The sequence below is a fragment of the Cervus elaphus genome, chromosome 2, assembly GCF_910594005.1.
Source record: "Cervus elaphus chromosome 2, mCerEla1.1, whole genome shotgun sequence".
NCBI lineage: Eukaryota > Metazoa > Chordata > Mammalia > Artiodactyla > Cervidae > Cervus > Cervus elaphus.
This window is the reverse complement of record NC_057816.1, coordinates 38,048,520-38,075,362: the sequence shown is the minus strand read 5'-3', so window position 1 is coordinate 38,075,362 and position 26,843 is coordinate 38,048,520. Positions and strand designations below refer to the sequence as shown.

Genomic DNA, 26,843 nt, shown 5'->3' with positions numbered 1-26,843 from the left:
TATGCAGGCAATATGCAAAGAGGAACCCAGCTTTATGCACTGGAAGTAATCCTGAAATTGTTTGCACATCACGCTTCTCAAATGGATCAGTTTTTAACTGAAAAATTAGGTGTTTAAATTTCACTTGCTTTCTCCCTTTGCCAGAGTACTAAAATACCCACTGATTTTACTTCCTTTGTGATTTTCATACTCACTTTATGTCCACTTTCTTTAATACTGACACATGCCTAGGCTTGTTTAGTATTATCCTTAATAGCCGAACATTTCACAGTCAGTAGTGCTAGGGTCAGCTTTTAGGATGAGACCTACCAACTTTTGTCACTGAGTTTATTTTATAATTGATTAGTTTGCTGTCTCCTGATGATCCAGGGCTATTTGTTTATCATGAACACATCTTTTCAGTGTTGTAACCAATTCTCTAAATTGGTCACTTAACAAAAATCAGTGTTCCTTAATCAAATCTTTATGCTAGTCATTGTATTTATCTTGTTAGGGACCACTCTAGCTTATCTATCTTATCATAATATAGGTTTTGAGTGTTTGCTAGGCATTTCTGTCTCAATTTCCAGCACATGGGAGCTGGGATTTTATGAACATTTTGTGATCTAAGTCAGGGCAGCTGACTCTTTAGTCACTGAGTCAGTCTGGATGTATTCGTTTGAAAAGTGCATTCTCTTTTATCAATTTAAACTCAATATTGAAGACCCAGCCTGAATGCTAAACCTTTTGTTGATTCTCCTGCTCTTCTAAGAAGTAAGTCATGGTCCCCTCTGTACTCACATATCATAGTACCATGTTAGAACTTATCCTAACCAGTTCAGTTATGTTAAGATATTTAGGTATTCATTTTGCAAACAACTTGAGAGCTTACTGAAGCAGAGAATTTTAATTTATCAGAATCTATTTTGTGCAACTTCCCTGGTGGTCCAGTGTCAAAGAATCTGCCTGCTGATGTGGGGGACACAGGTTCGATCTCTGGCTGGGGAACTAAGATCCCTCATGCCTTGGGGCAGCTAAGCTCATGAGCCACAACTAGAGAGAAGCCTTCACGCCATGGTGGAAGATCCCGTCTGCCACACCTAAGACCCAACACAGCCAAATAAATAAATAAATATTTTTTTAAAAAATAATCTATTTTGTAATAACTGTAAATGGAATGTAACCTTTCAAAACTGCATAAATATTTTTAAAAGAAATTTTGAAAAAAAGAATATTATGTGCCAATCACTCTGGAGCATAGCTATACTTGTTTTGTTGTTACAGATTAGGAGGTTGGGACTGCAGTTCACACAGTCAGTAGACGGAACGGTCAGGATGCCTCTGCTGTTGCCCCCTGTCTCCCCAGAGGTTGCCATAAACCCTGTGTAGGCTAAGATGGGGAGGTAACCAGAGTGCACGTGCGGCAGCGGCATGCCCCCTACAGTTATCAAGTCAAACTGAGGACACCCGCGTTCTCAGCTGTCCCCCTCTCTTTAAAGCCACCAGCTTCCTCTTTCAGGGGAATCTTTCTCAGAGACAGGTGGCTTTCCTTGTGCTCTTCTATTCATTTGCATATCCATTCTTTCATTTAATGTGTATTTAAGAGATAACTATGTACCTGCCCTTGTTCTACTGCATAGCATGAAACCATTAAAAATCCCTGTTATCCGGAGCTTATATTTTCACCAAGAAGATGGACAATAAAAAAATAAAATATATAGATGATCTATCTAGTATATTACAAGGTGGTAAGCTCTAAGGGACATTGAGAATACAGCAGGATAGGGAGGAGGGGTAGGTTGTTAGGGGACAGTTATTAAATGGTCGGGTCAGAGTCAGGCTTCCAGAGAAATTGAAATTTTAACAACACCCTGAAGGCAGAGTGTTCCAGGCAACAGTAACAGCTAGAGCAAATGCCTTCAGATGGAAGTGTGTCTGGTGTGTTCTAGAAATATCAAGGCCATCAGTGTGTCTAGAGTGGATTGAAGGAGTGAAATATGAACACATGAAGGGAGACAATGGCCCTATAAAGTAAGCAGACTACCCCTGTTTTAGCAGAGTGTGTGTGAGGAAGCCAGTGCCTCCAAACTGATGATTTGGATTTGGGCTTATTGCTCCGTGGGACTAGCCCACATGTGTCTTCATAGAGCTACTGCTGCTGCTGCTGCTAAGTCACTTCAGTCGTGTCCGACTCTGTGCGACCCCATAGATGGCAGCCCATCAGGCTCCACCGTCCCTCTGCAGCCCACCAGGCTCCCCTGTCCCTGGGATTCTCCAGGGAAGAACACTGGAGTGGGTTGCCATTTCCCCTTCCTAGAGCAGCCCTCCAAAAATCAATACCATCAGCTAAGTTTAGAGCATTGCTTCAGCCAGGTTCAACCACACTTACTCTTATGAACTCATGGATCATTATTTCTATAGTGTTTCTGGTCAATCCATTTTTTTTACATTTATGTTGGCTGCAGTTAATAGCAGCTGGTTTTACAATGCATGGTATGCACTTAGGAGATGCTTGTTGAATGAATGGATATGTGAGTGAGTGAGTGAATGAATGAATAAAGGAATGGATGGATGGATAGACAGGACCAGATTCTATTTTATAACACAGATGGATACTTCTGCCTGTAAATAACCTTGTCTTCTGGATATAGACATAAGCTATACATTTAACTTATCATGTTGAATGGTTGAATGTTGAGCAAATATTGATTATTTTTAAATATAGCCATGTTCCATCTATGTAAGAGAAATTAGGGGAAGTGTTTAGTTCTGTACCTTTAGAGCAGTTCTCTAGCTCTTACTAAAATTACTTTACTTCATCTTAGGCAAAATCACCAGTTAAGAAGTACTTAAGTCTAATCTTAGAGGGAAAAAGTTATTTCCCTTTTAGCTGGTATATTTATGTCTACAGTATCCATAGTGATTTCATTGTCTTGGTAAAATCTTCAACTTCAAATGTCAACTACATAGTTATTCCCTTTGTTGGACTTAAACTTGTTTGCAGTGGTAATTTGTTTTCTTAGCTCTTCTGTGTCTCAGCCCGGCTGTGGCATTTACTGTTGGCGTAGTAGATGTGGGTCAGAGTCCCTGGGTTTTCTTTAACGTTTCGTCCACAGTTTGGAATGACTTTTGTACTATTGTAAATGTAGTAGATTGATCCTAGCAGGTGGCTATGAAGCTTTTGTAAATATTGATATGTTTTTTAAACTTCCCTATAATCATATATAAATATGAAGTAAGTTTTGGAAAATATGACCTGATATGTATTTTCAATTTCATAGAAAATGCCAGTTGGGGACATTTTACTTACTCTTTGTCATCTTTCACTTGATATACAAAATCTTTAAATATGAGGCAAAAAAACACATTTATAGATCTATACAATGTCAAAACATCAATAAAGAATAGTCACCTCTCTAGTAGGAAATTAAATAACACTTACTTTAAGTGCCCATCAATTTAAATCCATTTTTATTTTATTGTTAACTATTATAGTTAATTTAATAAAAAAATAATTTCACTTGAACTATGATTCCAGAGGTGTTACTTTATAATTTACCATGCCATTATTTTTCCATTAACTAATTATTTATGCTATCCTAAGAGCAGCATATAGCCCTGCTCAATATTTATTCAATACAAGGATAGTGAAATGGAGTATTTTTTATTGTTATATAAAGTGCCAAAATTTTTTAAGACTATTTCCTCATAAAACAAGTGTGTGATTTTTTTAAAACTGGAGGAGGGGCAGTAATTGCTTAAGACAAATAAGTTACAGAAATTTTCTGTCTTTAGTAACAAAAATTTTTATTTATATCTTCCTTTCTGAGGAATTGCATGTTAATGATAATAATTTTCAAATACAATGAAAGTATATGCTACAAGTATTATACTGAATATGTATTCAGTCATATTCTGAGAAGGTTTTTGTTCTTATACTTTTAAAGAGTTCATCAGTTATTCTTTTAAAATGGCCTCATACAAGGATATACAATGGAAAAAAGACAACCTCTTTAACAAGTGGTGCTGGGAAAACTAGTCAACCACTTGTAAAAGAATGAAACTAGAACACTTTCTAACACCATACACAAAAATAAACTCAAAATGGATTAAAGATCTAAATGTAAGACCAGAAACTATGAAACTCCTAGAGAATAACATAGGCAAAACACTCTCCGACGTAAATCACAGCAGGATCCTCTATGACCCACCTCCCAGAATATTGGAAATAAAAGCAAAAATAAATAAATGGGACCTAATGAAACTTAAAAGCTTTTGCACGACAAAGGAAACGATAAGCAAGGTGAAAAGACAGCCCTCAGAATGGGAGAAAATAATAGCAAACAAAGCAACAGACAAAGGATTAATCTCAAAAATATAAAAGCAGCTCCTGAAGCTCAATTCCAGAAAAATAAATGACCCAATCAAAAAATGGGCCAAAGAACTAAACAGACATTTCTCCAAAGAAGACATACAGATGGCTAACAAACACATGAAAAGATGCTCAACATCACTCATTATCAGAGAAATGCAAATCAAAATCACAACGAGGTACCATTACACGCCAGTCAGGATGGCTGCTACCCAAAAGTCTACAAGCGATAAACGCTGGAGGGGGTGTGGAGAAAAGGGAACCCTCTTACACTGTTGGTGGGAATGCAAACTAGTACAGCCGCTATGGAGAACAGTGTGGAGATTCCTTAAAAAACTGGAAATAGAACTGTCATATGACCCAGCAATCCCACTCCTGGGCATACACACCGAGGAAACCAGATCTGAAAGAGACACGTGCACCCCAATGTTCATCGCAGCACTGTTTATAATTGCCAGGACATGGAAGCAACCTAGATGCCCATCAGCAGACGAATGGATAAGAAAGCTGTGGTACATATACACCACGGAATATTACTCAGCCATTAAAAAGAATTCATTTCAATCAGTTCTAATGAGATGGAGGAAACTGGAGCCCATTATACAGAGTGAAGTAAGCCAGAAAGATAAAGACCAATACAGTATACTAACGCATATATATGGAATTTAAAAAGATGGTAATGATAACCCAATATGCAAAACAGAAAAAGAGACACAGATGTACAGAACAGACTTTGGGACTCTGTGGGAGAAGGCGAGGATGGGATGATCTGAGAGAATAACATCGAAACATGTATATTATCAAGGGTGAAACAGATCACCAGCCCAGGTTGGATGCATGAGACAAGTGCTCAGGGCTGATGCACTGGGAAGACCCAGAGGGATGGGATGGGGAGGGAGGCTGGAGGGGGGATCGGGATGGGGAACACATGTAAATCCATGGCTGATTCATGTCAATGTATGACAAAAACCACTGCAATACTGTAGAGTAATTAGCCTCCAACTAATAAAAATAAATGAAAATTTAAAAAATTAAAATATTTTTAAAAAAATAAAAAATAAAATGGCCTCATAATTATTTTTTAATAGCTCTATTCTTGTTGTCATTCCATAGTTTAATATAAATAAAAGTTTGTGATAACATGGATAGACCTAGAGGATATTATGCTAAGTGAAATAAGTCAGACAGAGAAAGACAGATGCTATATATAATTTCACTTATGTGTGAAATCTAAAAACTAAAACAAATGAACAAACATAGCAAAATGGAAACAGAGCTCTAAATACAGAGAACAAAAAAGTGGTTGCCAGAGGAGAGAAAAGTGGATGGATGGGGAAGAAATAGGTGAGGAAGATTAAGAGGTACAAACTTTCACCTGCAAAATAAATGAGTCATGATTATGAAATGCACAATGTGAGGAATACAGTCAATAACTATGTAATGTTTTTGTACAGTGACATATTGCAACTAGACTTATTATGATGATTATTTTGAAATGTATAGAAATATCTAATCACTATGTTGTAAATAGGAACTAGCCTAGTAGTGTAGGTCAGTTATACTTCAAAAACAAGCAAACTCAATCGTAGAAGAAGAGATCAAGCTTGTGATTACCAAGAGTTGAGGGGTGAGGAGAAGGGGCAGTTAGATGAAGAACAAAGGTACAAATTTTCACTTATAAGATAAATAATACTAGGGGTGTAATATGTAACATAATATAATTAACACTGCTGTATGTTAGATATGAAAGTTAAGAGAGGAAATCCTAAGAATTCTCATCACAAGGAAAAATATGCTTCTGTTTCTTTCATTTGGTATCTATCTATGATGGATGTTCACTGAACTTGTGATAATCATTTCATGATGTATATAAATCAGATCATCATGCTATGTACCTTAATTTTGTATAGTACTATGTCAATTATATATCAGTAAAACTGGAAGAAATTTATATGCCATAGCAGTGTAAAATTCTTCTCTCAAAATGGATAATTTCCATGTTTAAAAATGATTTGATATTTCATGGTTTGCTATAAAAATAATATAGTCAAAGTATATAATCTCTTTATTCTTTAGACTGTGTGCAGGGATAATTCATTTGTGTTCATTCTTTTTTAACTACAAGTTAATAACAGGAAGTGCCAGGAAGTCTGAAAATATGACAAGGTGCCCAGAGAAGGAAACATGAAGGGCAAGCAATGAACAAATCCTTATCTTCTCTCTGAAATTATTACACCAATATCCAGTGTATCTTCCTCATGGCTCTTATCTCAGAGTTTGTCAAATGTCCAAATGGCTGAACTTTTCATTTTGAAATGTCAAAAATATCTAGGTCTCTACCCAAATGATTGGCAGTACTTCTGTTTGCTATGCTGGAGTAACAACCGCATCAACAAAGATGAGCCCATAGACTAAACGTGGTCAGGACTACACTTGTGTTCTGCTTTATTGGCATTAATCAGCAAACTTTCAAATATTTAAAGAGCAAAGTTGATTAGAGTAGAATTTATTGTTATTTATTACTGTTGTAACAAATGAAAGATTAATTTTTTTTTTGACTGTTGAAGTGTGACTAATAGCACTTTCTTAAACTAATACAAGGCTTTTGTTTTTCTGTTCCTTTTCTGTAGGTTTAGGCTTCAGTATTGCAGGAGGTGTGGGAAACCAGCACATCCCTGGAGACAATAGCATTTATGTCACTAAAATTATCGACGGAGGAGCTGCACAGAAAGATGGAAGGTTGCAAGTAGGAGACAGACTGCTAATGGTGGGTGTGACTCAAACTATGTGTATGTTTATAAAGCTGTTTTCCAGTGTATGACTGGCATAGTCCTTTTCGGCTGCCATTACAAGATAGCAGAGTCTAGGTGACTTAACACAAATTTCATTTTCTCACAGTTTTGGAAGCAGGGAAATTTAAGAGCAAAGTTCTGGCCCCATTCAGTTTCTGGTGAGGTCTCTCTTCTTGGCTTGCAGACAAGTGTCTTCCTGCTGCTTCCTCCCATGGCCTTTTCTCTATGCTTGTCCTGAGAGATCTTTCTCTTCTCATAAGGTCATGTGTCCTATTAGATTAGAGCTCCACCCTCAAGTTATTTCATTAATAACCTTGCGCTATGCTTAGGTGCTCAGTTGTGTCCAACTCTTTGTGACCCCATGGACTGTAGCCCACCAGGCTCCTCTGTCCATGGAATTTCCCAGGCAAGATTACTGGAGTAGGTTGCCATTCCCTTCTTCAGTGGATCTTCCTAACCCAGGCTTGAACCCAGGTCTCCTTCATTGCAGGTGGATTCTTTACCATCTGAGCCATCAGGGAAGCCCAATTAATCACCTCCTAAAGACCCTACCTCCAAATATAGTCAGGCTGCGGGTTAGAACTTCAACATAAGAATTTGGGAGGAGAAAGCACAATTCAGTCCATAGCAGTCACCTTGGTAGAAATAGAAAAGAAGAGAGAGCAGATTTCATTGTAAGAGATATCAGAAGTACAGGTATAATTGGATCTGATTTGCTGATGTTTTAAAAGCAGAAATCTAAGTTTTCACCAGTTTCCATAGGCACAGAGATTATATGTTGTTCTTCCAATATAATCCAGCTCCTATCAGCCAGAGAGACTACTTAATCCAGACTGGTAGAGAGGTGGGCTTTGCCTAGCAACGGGAGTAACACCATCTGCTTTATTGATACGCACATTTCTGTGCCACCCTGTGTTCCTCTGTTCAACCAGCATAGACAGTCCTTGACTTCCAAGGATTCATAATTTGAGTTCTGTCACATGTGTAAATGGATCCTTCCTCTTCTCCTTTCAGACAGATTTTCTACTGTTTTATTTGCCAGCTGCTTGCATGCTTTAGGAGTCTTAGACAGTGGTTGACACCAATGCACAACCACCGTTTCTGAGCCGTGGAGTTATATGATAAACTCCTGGGCTTCCCAGGGGGTGCTAGTGGTAAAGAACCTGCCTGCCAACGCAGGAGACGTGGGTTTGATCTCTGGGTCAGGAAGATACCCTGGAGGAAAAAAAATGGAAACCCACTCCAGTATTCTTTCCTGGAGAATCCCATGGACAGAGGAGCCTGGCAGGCTATAATCCATAAGGTCACAGAGTCAGACACAACTGAAGCAACTTAGCAGCCACACACGCAGGCAAAGCAAAATATAGGCAATTATAAGCAGTATACTGGGGGATCGCATGTAATAAAAGCATTTCATCTCCATCTGCTGTTTTATATCAAGTCTACAGGATAATAATATACTGAAAATCAATGGAAGATAACTCTCAAGAAGGATATCTAGTCATATGTCTGCCCTTTTAAACCAGGGTCTTAAGTCTTTATCACAAGGAGCCAGTGTCTCCAATACTTTCATGAGAAGTGTTTATGATGAAGGATCAACCTATACCATTTCAACAGAATTTATGAAGGATCAACCTATACCATTTTCAACAGAATAGTAATTTCTAAGACATGTGCAAGCTTTGGAGGTTGAACTTCAAAGTTCATTGTGCCCACATCCCTGGACTCTAGACAGGTTGTTTGCAGTCCCACTGGCTTGATTTCAAAGGTGTCAATGATTTTTGTATTGAATTATCTGGATAAAAGCTTAATACTAGTCTTGATAATTAGCATTTATTTGGTATTTACCATGTTCTATGTTCTTTTAAGAGTGCTTTTCTGTAATGTAGCATGTATTTTTCACAACAGCCTCTTTTATACACAGAGGGAAACTGAGGTATAGAGAGGTTTACTAGCTTGGCCATGGTCATAGAGTTAGCAGTGGACAGAATGGGATTTCAAATGCTTGTAACCACCAAACATGGTCTTTGCATGTGTTTCCTAGAATTTGTTAGTCAAATATTTCCTTTCTACCTTTGATCTCCTTGCAGTCCAAGAGACTCTCAAGGAAATCTTGAGAAAGGAAGACCTCCTTCCTAGAGTCTTCTCCAGTATCACAACTCTTTCCTTCCTTCATCATTCATTCATTCCTTTCTTTATCTAAAAAGTAATAGACTGAGCACCTGTCATGTCTCAGGCAATAGCCACTACTTAGGAAGGAACTCTGTCAGCAGAAAAAGTATGGTCAAACTGGGCAAAAAAAATGTGGCGTTAATGACTTTAGTCAAAGTCACAACTAAGAGTTTTTGGTTTCTTTACCACTTGAAGTCACTGCAATTTTGTTTTCTTTTTTTAAAGCAATTTAGAGGTATGATTGACATGTAAAAAGCCTTACATATTTAATATATACAACTCCATGGCTTTGAAGATAAGTATGTACTAATGAAACTATCACCACCTTCAAGGCTATAAAATTATCCATCATTTCCCACAGTTTTTTCTTCTTACTATTATTATTTTCTGTGTGTAAATAGTAAGAACACATAACACAAGATCTACCTTCTTAGCAAATTTTAAGTTTAAGACAGGGAAGCCTGGTATGCTGCAGTCTGTGGGCTTGCAGGGAGTCAGGCATGACTTAGCAAATAAACAACAACAAAAAGAGACTGTTGTTTATAGGCCATGGGGTGTATAGTAGAACTACCATTTTCATTCTTGAGATGTTCTGAAATTTGTTTGCTTGTTTTTTATTACTTTCAATGTGAAAGTTGGTACCTATGATGTTTTGCTTCTGAAACAGAAAGGTATTATTTAGACATAAGGCAACTCCCTCTAACAGCTTCTCTCAAGAAGACAAATTTTATTGTTTCTTGACTTTGAAATGGAATGAACTGTGCTCTTCATATTCTACATAGTACTAGATTGAAAAATAGTAGAGTAATGTGTCATGTTGTTGTTGTTTGGTCACTAAGTCTTGTCCACCTCTTGCAACCCCGTGGACTGCAGCCTGCCAGGCTCCACTGTTTTTCACTCTCTCCCAGAGTTTGTTCAAATTCATGTCCAGCTGAGTCAGTGATGCTAACTAACCATCTCATCCTCTGTGCACTCTTCTCTTTTTGCCTTCAATCTTTCCCAGCATCAGGGTCTTTTCCAGTGTCTTGGCTCTTCACATCAGGTGGCCAAAATATTGAAGCTTCAGCTGCAGCATCAGTCCTTCCAGTGATTTTTCATGGTTGATTTCCTTTAATCAACTGGTTTAGTCTCCTTGCAGTCCAGTGGACATTCAAGTGTCTACTCCAGCACCACAATTCAAAAGCATCCATTCTTTGGCACTCAACCTTCTTTATGGTCCAAATCTCACATCTGTGCATGACTACTGGAAAAACCATAGGTTTGACTAGATGGGCTTTTGTTGGCACAGTGAAGTCTCTGCTTTTTAATACACTGTCTAGGTTTGTCATAGCTTTCTTTCCAAGGAGAAAGTGTCTTTTTAATTTCATGGCTACAGTCACTGTCAGCAGTGATTTTGGAGACCCCAAAATAAAACCTGTCACTGTTTCCACTTTTTCCCCTTCTGTTTGCCATGAAGTGATGGGACCAGATGTCATGATCTTAGTTTTTGAATATTGGGTTTCAAGCCAGATTTTTCACTCTCCTTTTTCATCCTCATCAAGAGGCTCTTTAGTTCCTCTTCACTTTCTCTCTATTAGAGTGGTATCATCTGCGTATCTAAAGTTATTGATATGTATCCCAGAAATCTTGATTCCAGCTTGTGATTCATCCAGCCTGACACTTCACATGATGTTCAGCCTTGTCATACTCCTTTCCCAATTTGGAACCAGTCCATTGCTCCATGTCCGATTCTAACTGTTGCTTCTTAACCTGCATACAGGTTTCTCAGAAGGCAGTTAAGATGGTCTTGTATTTCCATGTCTTTAAGAATTTTCCACAGCTTGTTGTGATCCACACAAAGGCTTTAGCATAGTCAATGAAGCAAAAGTAGATGCTTTTCTGGAATTTCTTTTCTTTCTTTATGATCCAATGAATGGTGGCAATTTGATCTCTGGTTCCTCTGCCTTTTCAAAACCCAGCTTGTACTTCTGGAAGTTCTCGGTTCATGTACTGTTGAAGCCTGGCTTGAAGGACTTTGAACATTACTTTGCTAGCATGTGAAATGAGTGCAATTGTGTGGTGGTTTGAACATTCTTCAGCATTGCCTTTCTTTGGGATTGGAATGAAAACTGACCTTTTCCAGTCCTGTGACCACTGCTGAGTTTTCCAAGTTTGCTGATATATTGAGTGCAACACTGTAATAGCATCATCTTTCAGGATTTGAATTAGCGCAGCTGGAATTCCATCACCTCCACTAGCTTTGTTCATAGTAATGCTTCCTATGGCCCACTTGACTTTGCACACCAAGATGTCTGGCTCTCGGTGAGTGACCACACCATTATGGTTATCCGGATCATGAAGACCTTTTTTGTATAGTTCTCTGTGTTTTCTTGCCACCTCTTAATCTCTTTGCTTCTATTAGGTCCTTGCCATTTCTGTCCTTAAGCGTGCACATCCTTCCATGAAATGTTCCCTTGATCTCTCCAATTTTCTTGAAAAGATCTCTATTCTTTCCCATTCTGTTTTCTTCTGCTTCTTTGAATCATTCATTTAAGAAGGCCTTCTTACTTCTCCTTGCTCTTCTCTGGAACTCTGCATTCAGTTGGGTATATCTTTCCCTTTCTCCTTTGCTTTTCACTTCTCTTCTTTTCTCAGCTATTTGTAAGGCCTCCTCAGACAACCATTTTGCCATTTTGCATTTCTTTTTCTTGGGGATGGTCTTGATCACTGCCTCCTGACATGAACCTCCGTCCATAGTTCTTCAGGCACTCTGTGTATCAGATCTAATCTCTTGAATCTATTTCTCACTTCCACTGTATAATAGTAAGGGATTTGATTTAGGTCATACCTGAATGGCCTGGTGGTTTCCCCTACTGTCTTCAATTTAAGTCTGAGTTTGGCAATAAGGAGTTCATGATCTGAGCCACAATCAACTCCCAGTCTTGTTTTTGCTGACTGTATAGAGCTTCTCCATTTTTGGGTGCAAAGAATATAGTCAACCTGATTTCGGTATTGACCATCTGGTGGTGTCCATGTGCAGAGTCTTCTCATGTTGTTGTAAGAGGATGTTTGCTATGACTGGTGTGTTCTCTTGAGAAAACTCTATTAGCCTTTGCCTTGCTTCATTTTGTACACCAAGGCCAAACTTACCTGTTACTCCAGGTATCCCTTGACTTCCTACTTTTGCATTCCAATCCCGCATGATGAAAAGGACATCTTTTTTTTGGTGTTAGTTCTAGAAGGTCTTGTAGGTCTTCATAAAACCATTCAACTTCAGCTTCTTTGGCATTAGTGGTTGGGGCAGTCTTGGATCTGTGATGTTGAATACGTTGCTTTGGAAATGAACCGAGATCATTCCGTCATTTTTAAGATTGCACCCAAGTACTGCATTTTGGACTCTTTTGTTCACTTTGAAGGCTACTCCATTTCATCTAAGGCATTCTTGCCCATAGTAGCAGATATAACAGCCATATGGATTAAATTCGCCCATCCCTGTCCACTTTAGTTCACTGATTCCTAAAATGGCAATGTTCACTCTTGCCAGCTCCTGCTGGACCACTTCCAGTTTACCTTGATTCATGGACCTAACATTCCAGGTTCCTGTGCAATACTGTTCTCTACAGCCTCCGACTTGACTTTCACCATCAGACACATCCGCAACTCAGCGTCATTTGCTCTTTGACCCAGCCTCTTCATTCTTTCTGGAGCTATTAAGTAATTGCCCTCTGCTTTTCCCCAGGAGTGTGTTGGATGCCTTCTGACCTGTGGGGCTCATTTTCTGGCATTATATCTTTTTGCCTTTTCATACTGTTCATGGAGTTCTCACGGCAAAAATACTGGAGCGGTTTGCCATTCCCTCCCATGGTGTGTCATAGATAGTGATTGATTTGACCTTTGTCTCATTGTTCTATAAGAATTTGGATGTAGATAACTCTTCTGGACCGCTTGTATTTCTTTAACTACTGCTATTACAATGTCATGCTAGAGGTGTGCTGATATCTTGAAGTTCTCTTTAAATTTTTAGCTTTATATTCAAATTCTTAAAAATAATAATAAAAAAAAAACCTCAAAGTCTAACTAATTCTGTCAAAGGATTTTCCAGGCACCAAGTTATTTTTCCATTATCATTTTCTTGAGATTCATTGTAGATATAATGATTTCCAAAATAGCTGTGACATAATCCTTAACCGTTTTGAATGTTAAGGCATAGTCTTTAAGAAAAAATGAACCTTCAACAATAATAGGTCTCTCTCCTCTTACGTAAGTAAAACCTAATTAGTAGTTCCAAGGCAATTGCCAAGCTGAATCTGGAAATGAAAGAAAATGATTCATTTTATAAAATTCTGAAAGAAAAATGACCCTGAGAGAGAGCATACAGAAAAAAAAATCACAGAAACCTTCCCAAAAGACGAATTATCTTGCTTCAACCAAAGTATTTATTAATTCTCTTCTTATGTCACTCCTATCCACCACTTCTTCCCTTCACAACCCTACATTTGCATCTTCTTTATCTTTCTCCTCTCCTAATCTCCTTCCCCAAAGGAAGTGTGAATAATTTAGATTCTGTGATCTACCAGCTGTACCACACTGTTTTTCTCTAAATAGATATTCTTTTTTCTAAAACAATGTGTGCCACTCCCTTCTCTCACTTCTTAGGAAAAAATCATTCATAGTTCTGTAAGTAAACTGACCTAACGTGAAACTCCATTAACTTCTTTAGATGTCTGTGGCTAGATCACCCTCATTCAGGAAGTTTTCCAGCATCTACCCTGCCGTGAAAGCATGATCTTTTGGTGGTGGTGGGGAGATCCTTAGGAATAAACCTTTCAGTTTCTCAGCTGAAAAGTGAGTACTTTTTCCCCTAAGTGTTTCTTGTATCTCAGAACTGAAAGGTATCTATCTTACATGTTATCTTATTCCAACTCTCATTTGCTACATCAGAATACCACGGAAGCACAATCCTGTGAAACAGTCCCTCACCTCTGCCAGAATTCCCTAAGGACGGAGAACTGAACGAGTTCTCGGAGCTATCTATTAGATACTAGCCATCATTTTCCTTAAAATAAAATAAAAATGTGTTTCCTGATACTTCTCTCCATTTATTAAATCTTCCTCCCTTGGAAACTCAATGATGAATGCTAATTCTTCCTCCACATTTGTTTGAAAAGTTATGCCTTGCCTGTTCTCCATGTCTCCATTTTTTAAGATGTTTTGTGTTTTTCCTGTCACTCTTACAGTAAATTTTGCCGTACATACATTTATCCTCTGCAAAGATTACCCTTTTAACAAAACCTCTTTTGATTCTTTATAATATTATTCTTCCACTTTAAAAAAGGCAGGATTATTGCATCTGACCTTTATATTTATTTCCTGTCACCTTTGCAATAAACCCCTTAGTGTTTTAAATAAAGTGACCTTAACGTCAGACCTCTCTGATGTTTCATGGCTAACCCAGATGCGTAGTATATATTCTCCTTATCAAAATAGCAACGTTTTAAATATCCCCTGCTACTTGGCATTTAGTATCATTCACTATAATTTTTTTTATTGTTTTTTCAAATGCCAGTGACATCTGATTTTAATGGATTGTACCAGTAGATTACTTTTGTAGTCTTGGACTGAATAGATTACCTGTTGGCCTTGAACTTTATGGAACAGATGGTCGGAGGTTAACAGTGTTGATAATTTTCCAATTCTTTCATTTATTTTTACACAGTGGTTTTTAATAAACCCTGCCACGGTGATACATAGAACCACATATGTGACAGAAATGTGATCTTCATCTTTTTTTACACAATACCAGAAACCTTGAATCTGTTGTTGTTCAGTCGCTAAGTCATATCCAACTCTTTGCAACCCCACGGACTGCAGCACGCCAGGCTTCCCTGTCTATCACCAACTCCTGCAGTTTGCTCAAACTCATGTTCATTGAGTTGGAGATATGATCCAACCATCTCATCCTCTGTCATCCCCTTCTCCTGCCTTCAGTCTTGCCCAATATCTGGGTCTTTTCCAGTGAGTCAGCTCTTCACATCAGGTGGCCAGTGTATTGGAGCTCAATGTTGGAGCTAGTGGTAAAGAACCTGCTGCCAAAGTCAGAGATGTAAAAGACCCAGGTTTGATCCCTGGGTCGGGAAGATCCCCTGGAGAAGGAAATGGCAACCCACTCCACCATTCTTGCCTGGAGAATCCCATGGACAGAGGAGCCCAGTGGCTACAGTCCGTGGGGTCACCAAGAGCTGGACACAACTGAAGCAACTTAGCACACGTGACGTATACACACTCAGGTCATCTAATTGTCTTCTCTGCAGCAGCTGTTAATCAGTAAAGCCCCTTGTCACCTTGTGGTTTGAAATTTATATTAGTCTCTTTTTTCTGTAAGATTTGCTTGACAGTTGAAGAAAAAACTGTCAGTAAGAGAACTTTTACATCTTTTACAGAAAGAAGGTCTGTTTCATTTGCTTAAAAGGAAGCTGGTAGACAAGAGGAAAGGTAAATGAGGCATTGAAATAACAAGGAAAAGCAATGGACTCAAAGATAAGATCACTAGATTGAAGTCCCAGGCAGCCAGCATTAACTCTACCTAATTGATCTTGGGCAACTCACATCCATCTTTGGTTGCCTTAGATCAGTGTTACCCAAGTATGTTTTAAAATACTAGTCTCATGCCTGTGTCACATGAAAAGATCTATAGGACTTCCCTGGTGATCCAGTGGTTAAGAATCTGCCTGCCAATGCAGGAGACACAAGTTTGAACCCTGGTCTGGGAAGATTCCACATGCCAACAGGCTACTAAGCATGGCTTCTAGGACACACAGGCTTCATAGCTGTGATGAAGCCCATTGCCCTAGAGCCCACACTCCACAACAAAAGAATCCACAGCAGTGAGAAGCCCTTGGACCACTGCTGGAGAGTAGCCGCTGCTTGCCGCAGCTAGAGAAAGCCCGCATGCGTCTATGAAGACCCAGCACAGCCATAAGTAAATACGTAAAATTTAAGAAAAACATTAAAAAGAAAAGAATCTATAGTCAAATAAGTCAACTGGTATCTCACCTCGCTTGTAGATTATCAACGAACTTTAGTGTGTTTCAGAGTCTGTGAAGTCTTCCAGTCAAGGAACTAATTTAACTTTGATTAGTACCATAGCTTTCAAATATATTCTATTATGAAACCTTTTTTTTTTTTAAGAAACACTTATGAGACACCTAGTTTTTAGTGGAGTCACTCTGGTATGTGCTATGTGTGAGCAATTCTTATTTTTATTCCAAAATCTACATTGTATGGTAAGGACATAAATAGATTTAGGGAGGATGAGTAGAAGCAGTTTAATATTCTGAATGAGTATTAGTTGTGAGGACCCAGTACCACTTTGTTTCACCCAAATATCAATAAGAAGCTCATCTTGAAGACCATGCAGATATGTAGAAATTATCCGAATAATGAAAAGGACTTTAAAGCACTTGGTTTAGGCCAACCTTAGATAAGAACTGAAAGCTATAACTGCCTCTGCAGAGAGCTCTTTCCTCCTACCAGGACACCATTTCCTCTTTAAGAAGATCTTTCACCCCCAGAACCTCCTGACTCCAACACCTGAGAGATGGATAGGGCAGTCATTGCTGCTGCTCTTACTTTCCAGAAGAGAAAGTTGGACCTCAAAGATGCAAACAGATTTTCAATATTATATAATGAATAAATTGCAAAATTAGATTCAGACCCAGATAACAATTTTCTAAAACCACAGTCCTTTCAGCAGTTTACTCAACCCCTCTGGTTCTCAATCTTGGTTATATGTTTGAATCTCATGGTAAGCTCTTGAATGCTATGCATGCCCAGGCCTCAGTCAACTCTGAATAATCAAACCAGAATCTCTGGGGTAGGAAACATGCCTCATTTTTATTTATTTATTTTTTAAGTTTTCTAAATGAGTCTGTTAATAATGTGCGGCCAGGTTAAGAACCACAGTCCCGCCTTGACTTAATCCCATCCTACGCGGCTCTGCTGCTCCACTGCTGAGGGTAATTTCCAAGGTAACTAATGCTCAGTCTATCTAGCTGGTTTAGCATCATTTAACAATTTCCAGTAATGGGTTGAAAGACATTTAGAAATAGTTCACCCTTCAGACTGTGTCTCCTGTAGTTAGAATACCTTCTGAAACACTAAGAAAAAAAAATCTGGATAACTATTTCCTGGTTGTTGTTGTCGTTGTTTAGGCACTAGGCTGTGTCTGACTCTTTTGCGATCTCATGGGTTGTAGCCCACCAGGTTCCTCTGTCCATGGGGTTTCTCAGGCAAGGATACTGGAGTGGGTTGCCATTTCCTTCTCCAGGGGATCTTCCCAACCCAGGGATCGAGCCCACGGTTTCCTGCATGAGCAGGCAGGTTCTTTACCACTGAGCCACCAGGGAAGCATTATTTCTTGGACTCCCTTTTAATTTCTCAAGTGCATTAAAATTACAACATAATGCAAATACAATGGTATATTTTATTTAAGGGTTAGAGGGTTTAACATAAAGAGCTTTTATATAAAGGAGTAAAGCCTTCTATTATATTATTTCTTTTGCTTATATTCAGTTTAATAACCCTGTTAATAAAACTTGCTCTAGTCATCATATATTGGTAGCTACTACAGAGGAGTAGTTTTAAAATTCTTTTTGTTAAAAGCACACCCCATCAGTAAAACACAAAAAGTTTCCTCTAGTATATATTTCTCTACTTTAAACTGCATTCATATGTTGTTATGGTAACGTATTATACACATTTTAAACCATACACACACAAAAGAAAATGAAGTAGGAAATGGCACCCCACTTCAGTATTATTGTCTGAAAAATCCCATGGACAGAGGAGCCTGGTGAGCTGCAGTCCTTGGGGTCGAAAGAGTCAGGCATGACTTTACTGAACATGCACAAAACAATAGGTGAAGATCAATGTGATAAACATTAATAAAAATTTTAATATTTCTTCCTGCACCCAGCTGATTGCCCTGGAGTCCCTATCATGCTGTTCATTTGCTGACTGCTGCCATAGAGAAAGCTGGAGTCAATCAAAACATCACTGGCACTTGCTCTCTCTCTCTGTCTATGGAATGAAAGATTAAGAAATACATCAATGATTAATGAAGGAGGAAGAAATCCACACTGTTGAAGCTTTGATTATGTCCCTCATAAGCTGATGTGACCTGGCGCTCATGTTTTGTCCCAGTCTTTCATTCTTATGTCCCATGCCTGACACACAGTGAGTGTCCAATAAAATGACCTTCATTCTTTATCCTCCCCTCTCTGAGTCAGCCCACAAATGGAAAATAGAAGCACAATACAAATGCCTCATTCTTCCTTAAAATAGGAAATTTTTATTACTTTTCCTTTGATATGCCACATTAGTTTTTCAAACTTATTTAGTGGATATTTCAATATTTATTAGGTACCTCTGTTTACAGTGTATCAGCTGAGGGAGTACAAAGATGAAAACAATCTGATCTTTGCCCTTGAGAAGGTCAGTCTTCAAAATGGATAGAGGCACTGCAGCAGTCAGTAAGATCATTTTCTTAGAAAGAACCTTGAACAGGAAAAAACTATTTCCCACATTAGGATCAACAGAAGTACCATGTCTGATTATGAAGTTTGATTGTTACTCATATGCTGCTTTATATTATAGTGTCTTTTCAGGTTCATGGTATCGTTTAATTCTCTAAAACACAAGTAAATCAATCAGTATTACCCTATTTTACACAGAAGAAAATTAATATTCAGTAAACATGTGTTGTTCAGTCCTGAGTCACGTCCAACTCTTTGCAACCCCATAGATTGCAGCACGCCAGGCTTCCCTGTCCTTCACCATCTCGCGGAGTTTGCTCAGATTCATGGCCATTGATTCAGTGGTGCTGTCTGAACATCTGATCCTCTGCTGCCCTCTGCTCCTTTTGTCTTCAGTCTTTCCAGCATCAGACCCTTTTCCAGTGAGTCTGTTTTTTGCATCAGGTGGCCAGAGTATTAGAGCTTCGGCTTCAGTATCATTCCTTACAGTGAATATTCATGGTTGAGTTCCTTTAGGATTGACTGGTTTGATCTCCTTGCTGTCCAAAGGACTCTTCAGAATCTTTTCCAGCGCCACAATTCAAAAGCATCAATTCTTTGGCACTCAGTTCTCTTTATGGTCCAAGTCTCACATCCATATATGACTAGAAGAAAATTAATACTCAGTAAATATGTTAACTACAAAATTCATAAAACTATAAACTGATAGCAGATCAGAGTCTACATTCAAAATAACTCTCATTATACCAGGTTGCCTTTATTTTTAAAAACACCTAGGTTTTAAATATGGCTATTATTTCTCATAAATCTAACTAGTCACTGGGTGTGATAAATCAACTTCCTTCTTTCCCATTCCCATTTTCTGTTACTCATCAGATCATATTATGTGTGTTTCATAAAGAGACTACTGCACTTAATTTCTATTCTCCCTTATTTAAGGTTTTAGTTCTTGTTCATTTGAAAAATAGTTAATTTTTTTCTAACCATTACTAATGCATGCTCATTGCATAAGAAAGTGTTATTCATAGTAACTATTATTAACATACCTTATGTATTCATTGTGATTTTTAAAACAAACTTTGTTTTAAATAATATTAAATTTACAGTTAATTGCAATGAACTGCAAAGATTTCAGTCTTTGGTTTATGCAGCTTTATTTTCATATCATTGACCTTGCTACAGTAGATTGGTCCCCTTTTTAATTGTTTTTGCAATATAATGATTATCTGCTTTGTCTTCTTTTTGAAAAGTTAACATTTAAGTGAGGTGAAAGTTGCTCAGTGGTGTCCAAGTCTTTGCAACCCCATGGACTACACAGTCCATGAAACTCTGAAGGCCAGAATACTGGAGTGGGGAGCCTTTCCCTTCTCCAGGGGATCTTCCCAACCCAGGGATCAAACCCAGGTCTCCCACATTGCAGGCAGATTCTTTGCCAACTGAGCTATCATGGAAGCCTCAAAAAAGTGAAAGTCACTCAGTCCTGTCTGACTGTTTGCAACCCAGGCCGGAATTCTCTAGGCCAGAATACTGGAGTGGGTTGCCATTCCCTTCTTCAGGGGATCTTCCCAACCCAGGGATTGAACCCGGGTCTCCTGCACTGCAGGCGGATTCTTTACCAGCTGAGCCTGGAATCTGTAATTTTTTTTTTACAGTGTTTCTAGATCTCACATTTCCTTGTTCTGTGTCTTAGTGCAACTTTTGTGTTGCTAATACTCCCAGTTCATCTCACCACGTTGCTATTCCTGAATGAATATGGAAAGGTCAGTGTCTCGCCATCTGCACATAGCTCATTTCTCCTATCACACCCTCTCATGCCCCCACACCTCCCACCTTTGTACCATCACATGTGTATTTGCTAACACTTACTTGAATTCCCATAACACTTGCCATCTTCCTTTCTTACAAGTCTCCGGGCACCTCTTTCTTCAGCCTCCTTTGTCAGCATCATGCTCCCTCTTCCATTTGAGAGAATGAGTCATCTCACCTCCAATCTCTCTGTCTTGGCCTCGGCCCTCTGTCCTATTGAAACACACGGCCAGGCTGCACACGTGTCCCTTCTATGTTGCACACCCCACAGAAACACTTCATTCAAATGCACATGATTTTTTTTCTGAAACCGGGCCAGTTGCTCAGTGTTCACCATGATAGGCAGATACTTGATGCAAAAAAAAAAAGGAAAAAGAAAAGGAAAAAAACAATGAAAAACAATGAAAAGAGCACCCAGCCAATCAGTATAATGTCCCTTCTCTCTATGTACAATCAGCTCCAGCTGTAGGCCCTTTATCTTGAGAGTTCAGAGGATAATGCACACATATAATTAACCCAAATAAACCCACTTTCGTGAAAAACATTTTGAAGACTTCAGCACAAAAGAGCACTTTTTGGGTCCAGATCCTGTACTATTCTGAATTTTTTAAAAGACCGCACAGAAGCCTCATCAACAGTACTCTAATTAAACTCATCAGTTCGCAGATGTTTACAGGAAAATGCTCAGCGGAAATTTTCACCAAGAATTCCTGTTTCCTGAGAAGAGAGATGGATGATGACAATGGTAGTAGTAACAGGAGCTAACAATAATGAGTACTTTAATGAGCCTGCCACTTTACATGGGTCAGTATATTTAAATCAGTAACCCATTTGAGGCAGTGATTATTCTCATACCTATTTTGTCAAAACTGAGGCTAGGTAGGTTAAATACGTTTCCCAAAGTCAACTAGGTAGTGTCAGGACCACGACAAGTCCTGGTTTGTGTAACTCAAAAGCATACGCTCTTAACCACTACATTCTTTTGCCAGGATCACACATCTCTCCCACGATGGAAATCAGTGTGGATTTTCCAACACTTCATAGTCACCAAATAGAATCTGACTGAACTACTACTGCTTTAAATTACTGGCATTTCCCCCCAGTATGCTCTCTTTCCTCACTCCTCACTTCCAACCTCTCCTCAGCTTCTGTTTTCTGCTCTGAAGATTATTTCCTGGTGGTCTGAGAGTCTGTTAAGGGAGTCATTCTCAGAAAACACACTTAAACATAACATCTTCTAGCTTGTTTCAAGGCTCAACGTAAAGATGGGAGAAGTGCAATGTAATAAGTGCTGGCCACATCTCCTTTTCACTGATAATCTAATGAGCTGTGTGCTTCTATATCCTGGGGAGAGAGACAGTGAGCCCTGTCAGAAACAGAGCTTTTGCGCCACTTGTAATCTAATCCAGTTGGTTTCTGGCCTTTAGGGTCTTTGTCCATTGGCTTGTCATCCTCTCTGTTTATGGCAATAAATTCTTCCCCTCTTCTCTTTCTCCAATATAGATGTTTCTGGGGTATGTGGTCACAGTACTCAGAGCTACCTTAGCAACCATCTTTTAAGATAAGGCATTTCTCTACATTTTAAACCACTCTATATGAGCATTATTTGTAAATATTCATTATCTAGGTACAAGTGGTAGTCCTTAAAAAAAAGTGTTTGGTCAAACATATAAAAAGGTTTTGAAGAAACAGATATATCAAGCAACTTTCCATTTTATTTATTTTTGACTTTGTCAGTGTGTTTGGCTGACGCAACATGTTGTCATTGCTGGATTCAGCAAGAAGAGTAATGATTGCTCAAGCTTTTATAACACTTAGGCATTCACATCACTTCTGTATGCAAACTTAGAAAGAGATTCTGTTCTCCTAAAGGAAGACAGAACAGATAATGTAAGTCCGAGGAACCAGCACTCAAGGGCTGTCTCGTTTTCATCTTTTCAGCAGGACTGTAATCCAACTGGTAACTTTGCCACTTGGAGGCTGCGTGACCTCTCTGTTGTGGCGTTAACCTCTTCAGATATTAGTTTTTCCCAAAATAGGTCTGATTATTAATGTCTACCTCATGGAGCGATACTGGAGTGGGTAGCCATTCCCTTCTCCAGTGTATCGTTCAGACTCAGGGGTCGAACCCAGGTCTCCTGCATTGCAGACAGATTCTTTACCATCTGAGCCACCAGGGAAGCCCCATGGAGCTATAACCTGGATAAATTATGTAACTTATGTCAAAATATATACATAGTATTTCCAAAACATATGACATATAGGTGTTAAATAAATGTTAGCGCTTATTGTTATTACTATCGTTTTTGCTATTTCTCTGTCTAAAGGCTGCCATCATCAAATGTGTTTCCCTTGCCTGTAGTCCCACAACATTCCCACTCTGTGTGGGTCTAGTTTTCTACCCATTCATTTCATAAATAGCTATGTTCTAGTAGAATGTGAGTCTTGTGGGCGCGGGACTGTGTCCATCTGAAAGAAGCAATAGGGCTGAGTGGTTAAGAGTCTCTGGAACTAAACCATCTGGCTTTGATTTCTGCCTCTACTACGATTAGGTCAATGACTTTGGGCAAGTTTTTTTAACCTCTTGGAGACATGCTTTTCTTATCTGTAAGATGAAAATAACTATAATGGCTAGTTCATAGGCTATTGAGAGATTTGATTGTGTTAATATATATAAAACGATTTTGAACAATGCCTGACATGAAATAAGGCTTTGTAAGTGTCTGCTGTGATTATGAGTATCATTCTTATTGTTTTATCACTATATCTCTAACACATAGAACAGTGACTAACACGTAATAGGTATGTAACAAACATTTGATCGATGAATGAACAAGTGCTAGACATTGGAAGTACAAAAAGAGTTAAGAGAATGTTACTTCTCTAGAAGAGAACAGTGGAGACATTCACAACTTAATGGAGAGCCCAGGGTGAGCAGTCAGGTTCAGTTCCATTCTGTTCCAGGGTCCCTGCCCTGGCTACACCACCAAGGTTTAAGTGGCACGTGGAATTTATGCAACAACATGAAGCAAAAATAAAAAGCAATGCTACAAGATGTTAAATGACTGAATGGTTGATTAGATACTACAGAGAATATGTAGGAATCCAAGCTATTTTATTTATTTACATTTATACTACATTGATTTGAATTCCACATCATTTCAGCAGAAACCAACTAAAGAATTGCTACATATAAAAAAACATGGGAGTCAAGTAAGGATAACGTAGGTATTTAAAATATTGCCTCAATATTTGAAAACCATTTAAGAGAAGGTGCCTCAGAGACCCACTGTAAGCCACTGCCATGAAGGAATAATTGCTCTGGTATCACAGGCTTTTCTCTCCAATAGAGAGCAGTGGCTTTAAAGCCGATGGCAACAAGGTACTCTTGAACTTGTTCGTTTGAAAAGCTCTATGTTCCAACATTAGCGCTCTTTCCTTAGAAAACAGACTCATGTTAAATGACATTTTGATGGGAACAATTTTTAAAGTGAGGAAAGCCAAGCCTGGTGAAGCCGTGGGAAGACGGGGCTCTGATATATCTGTAGGATAAGAGGAAACTGGCTCGTGTTTCCACAGGGTACTTTGGAAATAGGTACCAGAGGCCTTGGGATTCCCTGGTGGCTCAGACAATAAAGTATCTGCCTGTATTGCAAGAGACCTGGGTTCGATCCCTGAGTTGGAAAGATACCTGGAGGAGGGCATGGCAGGCAACCCACTCCAGTATTCTTGCCTGGAGAATCTCCATGGACAAAGGAGTTTGGTGGGCTACAGTCCATGGGGTCGCAAAGAGTCAGACACGACTGAGCAGCTAACCGTGGACCAGAGGCTTTATCATATTCGTTTAATTTGGTCCAGTGTTCATTTGTGTGATTTATCCTGAAGACGTCATCAGAGTGGTGCACAAATATAGAAAACAGTTTGTTGCAACACCATTTGAAATAAACTAAATGTGCTTTAGAGATTAGTTAAATCATTATGTTAAGGCACAGTGATTTTTAGGAAACAAAACTCATCTTGTTGAAATACATTCATGATAGAGGCAAATGGTCGCTTGAAGTTGAAAAGCACATTCCAAAACAATGTGTGTAATATGGTCACAATCATTCAAAGATATATATCCATATAGGGAGATTATGGATAATTTTATTTTCATCTGTTGTTTTCGTTTTCTTCCATGAATGTATATTGCTTTTGTAATCACAGTCACTATAGCATAAGAAAGACATTTGACCTCTTTGTTCCATTTTTCACAAGAGTATTCTGATTTCTAATATAATATATTGCTTCCTCATAGGAAAAGGCAGAAACAGCCTTGTTTTTTAGCATCAACAACTGTACCTTATCTGCTTTGGCTAATGCCATTAATCCATCTGTTCTGTCAAAGTATAATATAGATACTGGACTGTAATAATTATGATTTATTCTTTGCTTAAGCTCATAATTTTGTATATCTTCTTGCCTGGATAGTTCTGGCTAGTCACCTGCATAGATTTGGCTCTAACAATGAATTTTTCCCACTTTCAGGTAAACAACTACAGTTTAGAAGAAGTAACACATGAGGAGGCGGTAGCAATATTGAAGAACACATCAGATGTAGTTTATCTAAAAGTTGGCAAACCCACCACCATTTATATGACTGATCCTTATGGTCCACCTGATATTACACACTGTAAGTACCAAGCTTAGAGCCATCTTTGAACAGCAGGCCAGGTTTTCAAAATTGGAAGTCTATAAAACTTGGCAAGATCTTCTTCACTCTTGTTTAGCTTGTAGAAGTCCTGCAGAGGGATCTTGTACTTCACTTGCCTTGGGGGCCTTACCTGATGAGTTGGCAGGTTCACCATTGCAGAAAGGCTTCATAATGCATGTTATGGACAGTGTGATTACAACAACATAGGAGCAACACATTTTTTTTTAGCTGAAATATAGTTTACATACAATGTTGTATTAATTTCGGCTGTACAGAAAAATGATTCCGTTATTCATATATATATGTATATACATTCGCTTTCATATTCTTTTCCATTGTGGTTTATCACAAAATATTGAATATAATTCCCTGTGCTATACAGTGGAAACTTGTTGCTTGTCCATTCTATATTTAATAGTTTGCATCTGCTAATCCCAGACTGCCAATCTATCCTTCCCTAACCTCCACCTCCCCTTGGCAACCATAAGTCTCTTCTCTGTGTCTGTGAGTCTGTTTTTATTTCAACCGTAGGTTCATATTTTCCATTCCACATATAAATGATATCATGTGGCATATTTCTTTCTTTTTCTGATTTAACTTCACTTAGTATGGTAATCTCTAGGTGCATCCTTGTTGCAAATGGCATTATTTCATTCTTTTTCATGGCTGAGTAGTATTCCAAGGGGCACCATTTAAAAAAAATTTTTATTGGCGTAAACATTTATTGGAGCTTAATTGCAGCTTCACAATGTTGCATTCGTTTCTGGTGCACAGCAAAGCAAATCAGCTGTACGTACACACATATCCACTCTTTTTCAGATTCCCTTCCCGTTTAGGTCACCACAGAGCATTGCGTAGAGTTTCCTATGTGATACAGCAAGTTTTCATTAGGTTTCATAGGTTATTCATTTTTAAAGATTTTAAATTTACTTATTTTTTAATTGAACGATACTTGCTTAACAGAATTGTGTTGGTTTCTCCCAAACATCAACATGAATCAGCCATAGGTGTAGCTGTGTCCCCTCCCTCCCACCTCCCACCCCATGCCACCTCTCTAGGTTGTTAGAGCCCCAGTTTGAATTCCCTAAGTCATATAGCAAATTCCCATTGGCTCTCTGTTTTGCATATGTTAATATAAATGTCCATGTTACTCTCTCCATCCACCTCACCCTCTTCTTCCTTCCCCCCATCTCCGGGTCCATAAGTCAGTTCTCTATGTCTGTGTCTCCACTGCTGCCCAGGGCCAACACATTTTTAAAGGCTATTTCTCAAGCCCCTAAAGCACAATAGCTCTCATGCCATAATAGTCTCTCTTCCTAGTTTAAATCTATATAGTAACAGAGTGGAAAAGGAGGAGACTGGCCAAATAACCTGGGGATAGCACTGTTCTTCCTGGGGAAGAGGATCTTGCCCTCAAATGGTGAAACCATGCTCCTTCATCACCATCCTTATAGTTCTAACCTTATCAGAATTTGGTATATTGGCAAGGAAGCCAGATAAAACTTTCAGTCACCGAG

At 38.7% G+C, this 26,843-nt stretch overlaps 1 protein-coding gene across 31 annotated transcripts in view; it reads left to right on the top strand.

Moving 5' to 3' along the window:
* Positions 1–26,843, top strand: part of DLG2 (discs large MAGUK scaffold protein 2) — a 2,231,561-nt gene that overhangs the window by 1,609,799 nt on the left and 594,919 nt on the right. For all 31 annotated transcript variants that reach the window (XM_043918879.1, XM_043918871.1, XM_043918860.1 and 28 more), the window contains 2 exons: positions 6,982–7,118; positions 25,161–25,305. In XM_043918879.1, coding sequence (XP_043774814.1) covers positions 6,982–7,118; positions 25,161–25,305 — 282 coding nt within the window. The remainder of the gene's footprint in view (positions 1–6,981; positions 7,119–25,160; positions 25,306–26,843) is intronic.